Source organism: Equus asinus, chromosome 2 (assembly GCF_041296235.1).
Source record: "Equus asinus isolate D_3611 breed Donkey chromosome 2, EquAss-T2T_v2, whole genome shotgun sequence".
Lineage (NCBI taxonomy): Eukaryota > Metazoa > Chordata > Mammalia > Perissodactyla > Equidae > Equus > Equus asinus.
The window spans coordinates 192,470,799-192,485,820 of record NC_091791.1 but is presented as its reverse complement, the minus strand read 5'-3'; the positions used below and the strand labels follow the sequence as shown (position 1 = coordinate 192,485,820).

Genomic DNA, 15,022 nt, shown 5'->3' with positions numbered 1-15,022 from the left:
AGAAGAAGTGCACGGGTATCAAGTTATGGTTTTGTGAATTTTGCTTTATCTCAGGGGAAGATGGTAACACAGGTAAGTTTTTTTTATCTTCGATTCTTTCTCTGATAGGGTTACTTTTCTAACATGTGCAACCCATGCAGTGCTCAGAACTCCCATTTCATCAGAACTCCACCCTTGCTGTTACAAAGGCGAACATCTGCTGTCCTTTCTCTAGGCCTCTTACGGGGAAATAAACTGCTAGTGCTTTCCTTTCAGTGTGGCGTGATTTGGAAATGATAATAGACTCTTTCTTCCCTTCAGGGAAACCAGGAACAACTGGTAACTGTCATGGAGGAACGAATGATGGAGGTTGAACAGAAATTGAAACTGGTGAAGAGGCTTCTTCAGGAGAAAGTGAATCAGCTCAAAGAGCAAGTGAGCCTCGGGCCATCCCTGCCCACCCACCTCACATTCCACTTGTAACTCCAGCTTTAGACCCTCCTTTAGAGCCATTAACTTGTTAGCTTTTGTTGTCTAATGAAGGCAAGTTCTATAAATATATAGAATTTAGGATTTGCTCTTCCATACTACTTTGAAAATATGAATTCTGTATTCTATGTTATTTTTTCCAAAGTTCTTTTAAGGTATATGTTTGTCCACAGTTTTAAAAATTTGCTAACAGTGACTCACATAGACCTAAAGCATTTCTAATGAGATTCAGCAGCTCAAATTGAACTTTTATAGCTTTTTTTTCTTTTTGCTCAAGACAAGAAATATTTCAATTTAAATAAACAGAAATTTTATATTGGTAAAAAGTTGGAGGATAATAGATAGAACTTTAGCTTTCCTGTCTGCAATAGCTATGACAACCTCAAAAAGTACCTATAGCTATAGCCAACCCCCTACAGGCTATGCTTTGAATTAGAATCCAGGACCACTAAGCAGCCTGGTCCTTTTCACCTGCTGGTGGCAGCTGTGGCCTCAGAGTTCAGAAATTTTTAGTCCATCTGCTGAAGAGACATGCTAAAAGGACTACTTTCTAGGAAAGTTTTATAACTTCTCTGGAAACTGAGATTGAGATGGGGGGGGGGGTGGGTAGGGAGGCAGGAGAATTGCCCAACCTAGTTTTCTAGATAGATAAAACCTAAGAAGAAGAATCCCAAGAGAGGGTCTTAATGCAGAGGTAGACAGGAACTTTCCATTGCCCTATATCTTAATACACAGAATGGAGAGAAAGAGAAAGTCCTGTATGATGAGCATGTATTGATTCAATCCTTTAATTGTCTTTATTCAACATATAGTAACTATGTTCCAGGTCCTGGTCTAAGCACTAGAGATATAGCAGTGAATGAAACAAAACCCCTGCGCCTATGGAGTCTAGTTCACCTCCAGGGTACTGAGCATTTGGCCAGGTAGTTGTGTCAAAAATAAAGAAAATGGGATCCACTTTATTTTCAGTAGAGGAGACACAGAAGAAATACTTGAGCCAACCCAGGGAAGTTTAAAGAAAGTTTCCTGAAGGCCTCTTAAACCAAGTATTGAGGGTTGAGTAAGACTTGAACAGGTGAAGAAATGTGGGAAGGGCATTCTAGGCCATGGGAACATCATGGAGTTAGACAACATATGGGGTGTGGACATCCACAAACACTTTGGCATTAACAGTTCTTACTGTCCTGGGAGAAGCAGAAGAAACTAGAGAGATAGGGAGGAGCGGGCATAGAGGGTCTTATGTGCTGAGCCGTGGAGTTTGAATTCCATTCTGTAGGTAATGAGGAGCCATCAGAGTATTTTTTAATAGAAGGCAGGCAGGGGGGGAGGAAAAGCTGTAATAGGACAGTTGGGTAGAGAGTAGTCAGTATGTTACACTTGCCAGCCATCTAGCTTCAGGGCTTCAGTGTGATAGCCTTTATCACTGCCCTCTGAAGTGCTAATAAGTTAACTAGCCACTCTTTAGTTGTTCCTTATTCCCTTAAACCTCTAAACTTGTAGATGCCCTGCTTGAAACTGGGTGTCAAATGAGTTAAAGGTATAATGAGGGAAGGGGGATTGGAGGACATTAACAGGAGCAATAACAAAATTATCCCAGGGCTGCTGACTAGTTTCCCCACCCTCGCCTAGACTCTATTCTAACCATAAAGATTAGAATATCTTTTCTAGACAAGGCTCTATGCAAAAGAGGAAGAGTTAAAGAATGGTAAGTGCACAAGACTTATCTCTTTGCTATACTACATGAGCCAGATCCTTAAATGTCAGTAGGTCGTAGCTATGAATGGGAGGCTCGGGCTTCTGTTGTTAAGAACTGAGTTTAACACAGTTCACACCCTACACCTCAGAAATTTAAGTTATAAAAGTATTTTGATATTTTTAGAAGCTGAATAAAGGAATAATACCGAATTTATTTAGATGGGGGAAACACTCATTTTTGAGCCCTCAATCTGTTCTTTTTGTTAGTGATTTCTACAAACATACTATGCAAAGAAACAACTTGAAATCAGTGGATGTGCTCCACCTGTATCCCTGATGCCAGGTCTGATGTAAAAGCTGTATTGTAAAATAAAAACGTCATTGATAGAAGCCATTTGCCTTCATAAACAACTGTCCTTATGTCAGACCTTAAACTTAAAAGAATTGCAGAAATGGAGTCAACATGTTTCTGGTTCTGTTTCTAGCTCTGCAAGAATACGAAAGCAGATGCGAGGGTGAAGGATTTGTATGTTGAAAATGCCCAGTTATTGAAAGCTCTGGAAATGACTGAACAGCGACAAAAGACAGCAGAAAAGAAAAATTACCTCCTAGAAGAGAAGATTGCCAGCCTCAGTAACATAGTCAGAAACCTGACACCAGCACCGTTGACTTCTGCACCTCCCTTGAGGTCATAGCAAAGCCAAAGGATACACTCGTTTTTGTGCACTTTACTGAAATGGATGGAACATTTCAGTACCTTCTTGCAACCTTTTTTTTTAAAGAAAAAAAAATACCTTTAATGGCTTAAAGTTAAGCCTAACCTAAAACGGCCAGCGACAGAGCTGAAGTCTCCAGTTATTGTAGTTAGTTTTTCTAAATAGACTCTGATGGGAGTTGCAAACAAATATTCACGTTTCATTGTTTGAATTATTCCCAAGTTTTGAATTTTTTAAAAATAATTCTAATAGCCACCAAGAAAGTAGACACATGAAAACAATTCAAGAACCTTAAACCCCCAGTTCTAGATGAGTTTTTAAAAATTATCATTATGTACAAATCTGTGTGTAAATTCCAGATAATTGAAGTTTGAGATCTGATTAGTTGGTTATTTTAAAACAAAACTATGCCTTCTTACACATTTAAATTTGGAAAAGTCATTCTGTTTCTAATAGTTGTGGTTCTCTGAATTAATTGGTAGACTTTCTGTTTGGTAACAGAAGCCGTGCTCAATAACCACTGCGGTCAGAAAAGCCGAGTCCGTAGCACTCTGCCTTCTCACACCTTCTGACAGTATTACCACTCTTGATGTGTTAAAGATATAAATCTAATTTACTCAACTGCACTGTTAACTAATGTTAAAACTTTTCTTTAAACAGACTTTTTTTTCATTTGGGAACTTGTCCTCTGAGAAATGGATAAAGCCACATTCTTACAGCATTTGAGCTATAGAGAAAGCACTGACAAACCATTTTGGAGTAAACAGCTACTCTTTGAAGGGAAAGAAGCAAACCACGTGGGTTTGTCTCTCTCTCAAGTCTTGGAGTTCATGAACTTACATTTGAGGTTGCCTCAAGAACTCAGGGAACAATACTTTAAGCTGTCTTCCTGAAATACTGTAGGGCTTCTTCAAGAATTCACGATGTATAAACCATGTGACCTTATTTATTTGTCTTTAGAGCGATAGTGGGATTTTTATTTCTACATTTTTAGTGAACTTACTCTTCTGAAACAAGGCCTTGATTTTAGAGTTAAAAACCTCTTCTAAATTATGGAAGAGTTATTATTATTAGCTTGTTTGTTTGTTTAATATAGGTCAAAATTTCCACGCTTCCTATTTCTCTAGATCTCAAATCTGACCATAAGGATTTCTTACTGTGATAAGCACTGGCATGCTATCTGAGGGAAGGGAGTGCCAAATAGGATTTTCCATTCAGCTCAAGGTCAGAACTTTACAGAACAGTCAACATTTTAGATTGGATAACATTTTCTCCCAAGTAAAATCGCTGCTTCTAGCCTGAATCAGCCAGCAGTCGGTGGAAGACTTACGAGGTGCAGGACGCTAACAGAGCTCATTGCAGTCACCTGTTTGTCTTCGTAGGAGAGAAATTAGATAAGAAAAATTCACTGTGATGTATTCCAGGAAGGCCAACCCATCGATTTACAAGAGGTATAACAGCAAAATCAAAGACTGCTTTGTGGGCAGCAGAAAAGATGGAGCAAGCTGCCTAAGGAGTTATATCATGTCAGAAACTCAATCTCTACAGAATAACTTGCATCCAGGAACTTTGGCATTCTTTGGGGCCTAGCTGTCTGCTATGAGTCCCGCCGCCAACACAAGAGTCCTTCCTACAAGGCGCAGTGGTTTGTGGGACTGGGAGTTCACACTCATGAAGCAGACTTTTTCATTTTTGGACAGCTCTCATCAGAAAGTCCAGATTTCCCCCTGGAAAAAGAGTTGATTTTAATCCTTCACCCTACAATTACACTTCAAAACAGCTGATAACTGCTATCATGCCTTCCCTAATCTTTCTTCTCCAGTGTAAACATTGCTAGTAAACTCGACTACTTGTAGGGCATTGGCTTTAACAGAGCATCTTTTTCACTTAAAACTGTGGATAGGTCTAGACTAAGGTCATAAATAAACTGACATCTGGGGCGTAGTTTTGTGATATGCTTCAAGGTATTCAGGGTTATCGCCATCAGAAGCGAACACGAGCATATTTCTCAACTAGCTGTTTTAGCATATGATCATGTGTTGTATTTTACTTTTGACATTATGAAAAGTATAGGTTAATTTGTTATAAATCTGTATGTATGTGTATATAAAGTGCTGTACAATTAATGTAAATATGACTTCCTGGAAAGTTTTAGACTACACTTAGAATCCCTTTATCCAAAATCAAAATGCTGCTCAAATGAAAGCTAATTTAACCAATATCTAGGTGCTTCATTTCTTGCTTTACTGCACTTACGAGATTGGAAAACAGATCAACGTGAGAAATATAAAGTTCCCTTGAATTTATACATTTGTGCTGCAGTGTATCTTTGCAGACTGCTTTAGAGTGGGAATTTAACTAGCAATTTATACTATAGCTTACAGCTTTTAAAAGACCTTTTAAAGAGATGAAATTTAAGCTGTTCAAATTAAATGTTTAGATTGTGCTTTCAGACTTTATAATAGAATTCCTTAAAATCACAAGTTATGCATTATTTTATAGAAATTTAGCTGCTTATTTGCACTGGCTGTTAAACTTTCTTTTGATTGCTTAAGGACGGTTATTTAAATTAGTTTTAGAAGATGGGATCCTCATTTCAAGGAAAGAGAATCAAGTTTGCCTTTGTGATAATGATAGTTGCACTAAGAAAAGGAAAATGTGGATGGTAAAACCTACATTGTTCTGTTTTGCTTTCTTCTGCTTTTTAGAAGCCTGAACTTGCAAGCTCAAATTTGCGAAGGGAGAGAAGTAGAGGGGAGGGCTAGGACCACCACAGTATTTTATTTATTTTTCTAAAACTCTTAATAAACTCAGATTTTAAAAACTATTTTAAAAGTGAATCTTTCCCAGCAGCTTCCAGTGCATTGCTAATATATTTAATCTGAAGCATATTTTACGCAAATAGATCACAAAGTCATAGGCTGTCAAGATATAGGAGGAGCTCTTACAGGTCTAGTATTTCAATCATGTACCAATACCCAGGGCAGATATTATTATGAGGAGCTTTTTTTTTTTTGAAGAATGAGTAAGGCTTTATGGCAGATTTTAACACATGAGAATGAATTTTTTATTTGTGTGATTTTTCTTTTTTTCTGAGTAAGGGAAAAGAGAAATGTGTTGCTATTGTCGGCATCTTAAAGGTACTCCCAATCAAGGCCAGGCTGGGTGCTTTGTAACAGTATTAAGCAAGTCTGGTTTTGAATGGATTGCCTGTAACGACTCATTGGAATGATATAATTATACAAGTAATGCCAAAAACCAAGTCAAAGCCTAATAACCAAAGCATTCCATATTTAAAACTTATTCATTATATCTTGTTTGGACCTATTTGAACATCTCAGCACTATGAAATGATTTTGGTTTTATGGCATATGGATAGCTGTTTAATAATAAATCCAAGTTAGCTTTTTGTTTCTCAGCTTTTTTGAATGATGTAAGTTAAATTTATTCTTATGAGAAGACATTGTCACAGCATGATAGAAGGGTACATTGGTTTTGTGAAGGAAAACCTGAGTTCATCTAAAGCCGTTGCTAGGATTCTTTTCAGATAAAGATGAATGTATATGTGTTTATAGTGACTTTGTGTATTTCATCTTAGCCATTCTATCCTAGAAACAATTTAACGTGAGCTTAAAATGTAAATAAATACTTTTGCAAACATGGCTCTTGTTTTCTAAACACCATGAACTTTTATAAACAGTTTCAGTGTGTTTACCATTGGTCTGAGGAATGAAAGCATCAAAATATTACACTAAATGTTCTACAAATGCAGAACGTCACCCCGAACGCCAGACCTAATGAATCAGATTCTGCACTTTAAAAAACTCCCCAAATGACCTGTATGTGATTTACAGCACTGGAACTCCATTTCTGTCACAGAATTGATATCTTTCACACCAGCCATTTTAGGGTCCTTGTACCCTGTCGTAATGGGCTCCCTGACTCCTGACTTACCTCTAGAATCCTGACTTAACCTCAGGCAAGGACCTGCTTGGGACTTTGGGTGCTTCAGAGGTGGCTTTATTTCCCTTCACCATCTTTATTGGTGATGCAGACTTTCTTGGTTTAGCTGCTCATGAGTGATGAGATATACGCAACTTTAGGCACAAAAAGTCAACCTGAAAGCACGTTAATATGCTGACTACTGAAATGTAGAATGGAGATATTGGCCAAACTAGGCCCATCTGATGAGCCTTGTTTTATTTTCAAAGCTTTTATACCATCTTCACGCTGCCTTTATGAAGCAGGAACTATTACTATCCCCATTCTACAGATGAGAAAACTGAAACACAACAAAGTTGTGACTTTCTCAAGGCCACACCACCAGCTAAGCAGGGACCCCAGGACTCACGCCCAGGTCTATCTGTAAGGATATACTGAAACACTCGTCTGAATTTCTACTTCTGGCAAACAACAGTTAATCAGTGTTGATTGAATACCTACCCTGTGCACTGCACTCTAAAGAAAAATATAAAACGTTCCTGGTTTTTGTTTACCACCTGATTGCAGTAGAGTAGTAAGATTTATGCAGAAAAAAGATATACATCTGCACAGAAGACAATCAAGTTTTGTTGATGGGCTCAGTGCTTTGGGCGCTGAGATAAGGATGATTAGTGTCAGGTGTTTCAGTGTAGAAAATGGGGAAGCTCTTAACCTATCTTTAAATGTAATTCTGCACTTCATTGAGATTAGTGTAACCTGTTTGTTTTGTAGTCTTTTATTCTTTTTGCATTGAAAAAGTGATTTTCTCTCTATATATACCTGATGTCCATTTTCCCATAATAATGGTTGTTTTGTCCAGAAGACCAGAATTTTTACCTAAATTATGCAAAATGTCTAATCTGTTGACTGAAAAGTTAAACTTAATCTAGATAAAGTATGTCATAAGTCACAAAAAGTGTTTTTTATTCATTGGTTGGTTTTGCTTCATTTGCAAATCAGGAAGAATGGCTAATTTTGACAAATGGATATTTTTAAAAAATAAAAATTAAAACTCTACGAAGGAGAACTGTAAAACTGAGTCAGTGAAATGTTGTAAACTAAAGAGTAGGCAACCATGTGAAATAGAGCTGGATGCCCTCATGTTAAGTAATATTTAATTCTGAGAAATAATTATGTGAGGTATGCTTTACTATTTAAGGCAAAGTAAACAACTCTGAACAGTCCTTACAGCCCAGATGAGCATTTACCAATCATTTTTCCTTCCTGTTTGGAGATTTGTCTCAAGATCTCAAGCAATAAATAAGCTGGAACTGCGTGCCAGGCACTAAGATGTGGTCCAGCATTGAAATGCTGTGGACAATAAAAAGAGGCTATTCCTCAAGTGTCCATGTTATAAAGAGATTTTTAAAAGCCTGTGGAAATGTTGTAACTTAAAGGAGACTAAATAGCCATGACAAATGAATGCAATACCTAATTCTAGACCAGATTCTATATTGGAGAATAAAATATGCTATAAAGACATTATTGGGTCTATTGGAAAAATTGGTATATGGACAGTAGAATAGAAAACAGTTTCACATCAATGTTAAGCTTACTGAAGTTGGTAACTACTGTGTTTATGTAAAAGGATATTCTAAGGAAATACACACTGAAGTATTTAGGGGTATACAACCAGGATGTATGCAACTTAAATGATTCAGAAACACAAAATTACAGAAACAAAAAAGCAATGAAGCAAAATGTTAAAAATAGGTAAAGGATATGCAAGAATTATTTGCAGTATTTGCCTTATTCTTGCAACTTTAAGTTTGAAGTTATTTCCAAATAACACGATTAAAATGTTACAGATGGAAATTTACTAAGTGTGAAACTAGGCACTTCTCTTAGCCTTCCTCAGCCTCGCAGCCGCTCTGGAGAGAAGAGGGAACTGACTAGAAACCACTGTGGCAGCCTGCGCACGTGCCTATAGTCTATTATGGAAAGTTCAGCAGAACAGACATTTTGCCTGTTTTCCTGGGAATATATAAAATGGGAAAACCTGGGGGAGACAGACAGTTGGCAGAAGAGGTAAAAGCCAGAAGGAAGCATCAAGGGTCCATAATGTACGGGAGGGGCTGTAAGGAAATGAATCCCACACACAAATGACGGTCACAAAGCAACACTTACAGGCCCACCAGGGGCTCAGGACATTTCTAGTAACTCTCTCTCTACACTTGACAGCACACAAGTATTTATTTTTCCTGAGGTAAGAGACACACTTTATCCATGTTTACAAATGCTCTTACTCTCCTGCTACCTCAGGAAGAATTTGACTCAAAGGAACGGAAACCTGCTCTGGCTAGTTCAAGTGAAATACCGTGAGAAATCATTTATTTGATGGAACCAAAGGGAGGAAAGGTAGACTGCAGAGGTATTAAAACAAAGACCTGTGGGCTCGCCCTGCACCCCCTCTTCTCTGTCCCTCTCTCTCTCATCACACAGTCTGTTGTTTTTGCTTCTCTCTCTGCACCTGTGTGTCAGGGGAGAGGGGGTGTTCGTTTCTCCTGCTTTATATCACTTTCCTGTTCAAGTGCCAAATAGAGTCCAACAATTACTTCCAAGTCACAATTCCAAATTCTTAAAGAATCTGATTGACCAGGCAGGGTCCTTCCATAATCCAATCAACCATGGCCAGCAAGGGTCAGGGTCCTGGGGTACAAAGAGCAGAGGCCACCACAGGAGAGAGAATACTCTCCAGACAAGGGGTTAGAGTCGCAGTGAAGGAAATTTGGCTAAAATGTGTAGCTAGTAGATAAAATTGGCTTTAAAGGTAGGATTTCAAAGACAGATATCCCCGTTTACTCCCAGTTTTAGGGAGGAGTACTGCCTATTCAAAGATAGCATTAGTTTAAAATGCCACCTAGTGACAAATGCAGCCACCCACTATTGCTCATGCTATTCCTATCTTTTGTCCTTGTCCCCGCCCCCACTCCTTTGTCCTGATTCCTACATGTTCTCCAGATATCACATACGAAGCTTCATCAGGTCATCCATCCAAGTCACAGTGGGTATAATAAATGACAGCCACCTTATCCTACTTAAGTGGCACAATCCTATAGCAACTTACCATTTAAAATGGGAAGGCAACAGTTATGGGCCTTTTAAAATATATAATTACACAAGGTTTAAATTTGGTACTAAGACCATACATAAAAGAATTTTACTGAACTTTTTCGAGATATCTTGCTTTACTCTAGAAGACTGGTGAAGGAGCCCCGCCCCTCCAGTGTGCTGGCATAAGCACCCCGTGAGTTCTCAGGCGAGGCGGCTACCACTCTGCGCTTGCCTACTGACTTATCTGATCTCCATTAGACTCAGATCTTTTAAGACAAGAACTGGTGACTTATTCACCATGTATTCCTAGTTCCCAACTCAATGCCTGAAACAAAATTGGTGCTCAATTAATATTATTAAGTGGATGGAAGAGTGTACATTTCTATTTTGAGTTCGTCACCCTGTAATGGCACTCTTAAGAGAATGTATGCTAATTGTTTTATGTATATGATTTAATGGTGTTCTTCTCAGTCTTCTTTATTCTTTATTAAAGGACCAAAGTTTTAAACATATTAGCAAGGAATTGAGGAAAATTTTCCAAGTAATTTAAGGAAAAATCACCTTTCAGCATGATAAAAAATCAAAAGCTATATTCCAACAGTTAAAAGATTACATTTCCCTTTTGGGCCCATAAATCACAATCTAATAACTCTGACAATAAGTAGTACAAGCTCATGACATTTACTCTGATAAGTGATTTATAAAGACAGTGTAACACGTTAAATATCACTTTTTTCTAAAGAAAAGGACAAAATTCTGATGTGGTTTTTTTTTTAGTAGAGATGCTTGGCTTAAGTTATCTCACATGACATTGCAATTGTTTAATTTTTGTTATTCAATAAATTGCCACATTCTCATGTCTCTGCAAGCAAAAACTTAAAAGCTGTTTCATGTTCTGATTACAGGTGGTGGAGTGAGCCTCTGTGTCTAGGTTTGTGCCTGGAAGTGATGTAAATGTCTTCCTACAATAAATTGTCACCCACCTACCTGAACCTAGCAATCCCATGATACAAGAAGGCTGTCTCTTCCCATCCACTCTTCTTTATTTCTATTCTTCTATCCATTAGACATGTAGTTTAAAATGAAGGTAGACAAGGACCAGGGCCACCTCAGAATAATCCCTAAAATCTTCTCCCAAAATGAAAAATAACTTTGAATCTTCCTAAATTCAAAGATGATATGTATATTTTTGTGCGTGTGTGAGGAAAATTGTCGCTGAGCTAACATCTGTGCCAAGCTTCCTCTATTTTATGTGGGATGCCGCCACAGCATGACTTGACCAGTGGTGATAGGTCTGCACTTAGGATTCCAAACCCATGAACCCCAGGCCACCGAAGTGGAGTGCGTGAACTTAACCACTATGCCAGCAGGCCAGCGCCTCAAAGATAACACATATTTTAAAAGAATATTCAAAATAAAAGGGAAAAGCACTATAAAGAAAGTAAAAATTACCCCAATCGTACCAGCCAGTGGTAGCTACTGTTAACATTTTGGTGAACTCTCTTCCAGGCATAATTCTATGCTAACATATGCACACACATTCACACTTATACAATTTTATGTAGATGATAGCACACATATACTTGTGTATACACATATATACACACAGTCACACGTCACTTAACAACATGATACGTTCTGAGAAATGCATCATTAGGTGATCTCGTCATTGTGTGAACGTCACAGAGTAACTTACAGAAACCCAGACGGTATAGCCTACTAAACACCTAGGCTACGTGGTACTAATCTTATGGGACCACCATCGTATATGCGATCTGTCATTGACCAAAACATCGTTCTGCAGTGCATGACTGTATACGTACGGTTTGCTCCACAATTCTCCTATGTAAGAATCATTACATTATTTCCTTAAACTGGTATAAATCTGGCTTTAAGCTTCTCACTCTGGTGTCAGTGATTGGTCATAACTGGATGGTCCTCCTCCTCTTTAAGACTGTACAAGAGTCCCATCTACTAACCTTTAGGCTACCCCCTCTCTTTTACCCCTGTTTATTGAAGAATTTAGCACCTGGATCATTATCTTCTCAACAACTATTCCTGTCATTATTTTTGGTGACTTCAATTTCCACATAAATGATGAGTTGAGAGTTTTGGCAGCAAATGTTGACAATTCTTTTGAGAAGTTGGGCTGTGAAAGGGAGGCGAGAGAGTGGGAGGTAGAGGGGATACAGCCTAGAGAGAAGACACTTGCGTGTAAGTACTATGAGAGGATGCCAGTGGAAAAGGAGGGAATAAAATGGTTTTACACATTCTCTCTATTCAAATCTCCAATACACCCATCCGTCTTCCTTAGTCTCAATGAATAACTTAATTCTCTAAGAAATTAGAAGGAATCACAAGAAAAGTACCTCATTTACCCACCATCACCTCTACCCAGCCCCCTGCATCTCCACCAACAATTACAATGAATAAACTGTCCCTGCTCCCTAGGCCAACACCTTTGTGAACTGGATCTTGTCCCCTCTCACCTTCTCTAGGATGTTTTCCTGCAGTTATTCCTTCTCTCTTACATTACCACATATCCTTTCTGTTATTCTCATCACTATCTCTCCCTTTCTCCATGATTCTTCCAAGGTCCTGGCAGAAGCTGAGCAATTTCATTGACCAGTTCTCTTACCATGAAATTTATTTTGTCTTGGACAGGACAGGAACAACCATTATAATATCTTCATTTGTTTTAGGATTCTACACAATTCCACTTTTTTTTTTCCCTAGTACAAAGACTTCTCTTCTTAGCAGAGAAGATAGAAGCAAATAGAGAGAAGTTCTTTCTCATCTATAAATATGACACATCCTTTGCAGTGAATCTATTTCTCCTCTTCAGATGCCTGATTTCTCAGATGATAACTTTTTTTTCAAGAATTTCTTTGGTTGCTCTTAGCATTTTTGCAAGTTCTAGCTCATTTTTGGAGTTCTTCTTGTCACTATTCTTCCAAGCCTGTGCCACATTTGTATATTCCTACCCAATTACATTCTTATCTTTTTTATCTTTTGTAAAAGTTTTTTAAACATCTGAGCACAATGAAGACGCTCCCTGTTCAACCACACAAGATTTAAATAATTCCTCTCTTACTTCCTTTGAGAGCATTTGCATTTGTACTTTCAGATTTTGAGAGTGTGTGATTCCTTTTGACTTGTCTTTCTCTCCAAGGTCTCATGCCATATGACCCTGTGAAATATACTTCTTACAGTCTTGGCAATACACTTGACCATGTCCAATTTTTCTCTCCCTAACTATTAGAACTCTAACATCTTACTTGGAATTAAGTACAGATCAGCAATTCCCCTGGTTGTTGCTTCTGTCTTCTGGGAGATGATATATTTACTTGTTGTCTTGTTGATAATTTTAAACACATGGTGAACATTTCTTTCAATCACCTAACATGGAACAAGTATTATCAGTGGCATTACATTGTTTTTATTTTCAGAGAACATTGTGACATATTTATACATATTTTTTTCAGATGAAGAAATGGAGATTCCAAGAGATGAAGTAATATTCATTCATTTGATCATCTCATATTACATACAATATATTATACTAGGAGCTGAAAATATACAGATGAACAAGACACAGAGTCCTTGGGATCTTTTGATACTATAGAAGAGGCAGACAATCTGGCAGAAGATAGCTTCACCAAAACCGAATGTACTGAGAGATGGGTGACTGGAAGATGGGTGGCCCCCGGGGTAATATTGGAATATAGCAGAAGACTTCATGATAGCTGACAAAATAGATGTTACTATAAATTTGATGATTAGCATTTATAAAGAACACAAAGTAAGGGCACATTGGAGAGAGGAACATGGAGACTAGAACAAAAGCACCAGAAAGCTTCACCATGGTAAGGACCAAGTCAAGAATTCGTCCGACATTCAGCTTCTTAGTATGACAGACTATACAGGCACAGTTAGTTGTAGCACAGTGGTTAGGAACATACAGTCAGAAAACTCTAGGACAGAGAAAAATCTGAATTCAAATTCTGGCTGTGTCACCTACTAGATTTGAAAGAGTTACTTAACTTCTATGACCTTGATTTGCTGCATTTGTAAAATGGAAATAATAATATTGATCTTATGGGACCTCATGAGATCAAGTTGAGTTATACTTTATGTAAAGCATAGTACCTGGCTCAATAAGTGTTAAAAATATACAAGCAGTTCTTGAACTGTAGTCCATGGAAACTAGGAGTCCCCAAGACTCATTAGAGGTTCCATGAGGTTATATAATAACTTTCTTAGTAAGAATTTATTTGCCTTTTTCACTGTGTTGACATTTGCACTGATTGTGTAAAAGCAATGGTGGGTAAAACTGGTGGCATCTTAGCATGAATCAAAATAGCAACACCAAACTGCAGTCATTATATTTTTCTCCAGTACACAGTCTCAGGGTGAGGGTGGGGAGAGAAGGCAGTTTCACTTAAGAATTTCCTTGATCCTTGATAAAGCAGCAAAAACTGTTAATTTCATACAATCCTGACCCTTTCATACACATCTTTTTAATATTCTGTGCATGAAATAGGAAGCACCTGTAAAGCATTTCTCCAAAGCAAAGAACGACGGTTGCCTCAAGGAAAAGCACCACTTGATTCTTTGAATGTGCTAAACTAGCTACTTTTTTCATGGAACACCATTTTTGGTAAAAGAATGTTGGGCATCAATAGCAAAAAAAAAAAAAATCTGATTAAAATGGGCAAAGGACCTAAATAGACATTTTTCCAAAGAAGATATTCAAATGGCCAACAGTACATGAAAACCTGCTCAACATCACAAATCATCAGGGAAATGCAAATCAAAGTCACAGTGAAACAGACTGACTACTAGTAAGGAGACTGAATCAATAATCACAAACCTCTCAACAGATAAAAGTCCAGGACCAGACAACTTCACTGGTGAATTCTACCAAAATTTAAAGAATTAATACCAAAAAAGTAGAAGAGGAAGGAACATTTCCAAACTCACTTCATGAGGCCAGCATTACCCTGATACCAAAACCAGACAAGGACACCACAGGAAAAGAAAAATTATGGACCAATATCCCTGAGGAACACAGATACAAAAATCCTCAACAAAATACTGGCAAACTG

General features: G+C 37.9%; 1 protein-coding gene and 1 long non-coding RNA gene across 14 annotated transcripts in view; one reads left to right on the top strand and one right to left on the bottom strand.

Moving 5' to 3' along the window:
• NIN (ninein) overlaps positions 1 to 6,541 on the top strand; it is a 92,296-nt gene extending 85,755 nt beyond the window's left edge. For all 12 annotated transcript variants that reach the window (XM_014854260.3, XM_070504323.1, XM_044765615.2 and 9 more), the window contains 2 exons: positions 301 to 414; positions 2,649 to 6,541. In XM_014854260.3, coding sequence (XP_014709746.3) covers positions 301 to 414; positions 2,649 to 2,858 — 324 coding nt within the window. In that variant the 3' untranslated portion in view covers positions 2,859 to 6,541. The remainder of the gene's footprint in view (positions 1 to 300; positions 415 to 2,648) is intronic.
• The window catches only part of LOC123283135 (uncharacterized), a 61,542-nt gene that overhangs the window by 32,521 nt on the left and 13,999 nt on the right, over positions 1 to 15,022 (bottom strand). The window lies entirely within an intron of this gene.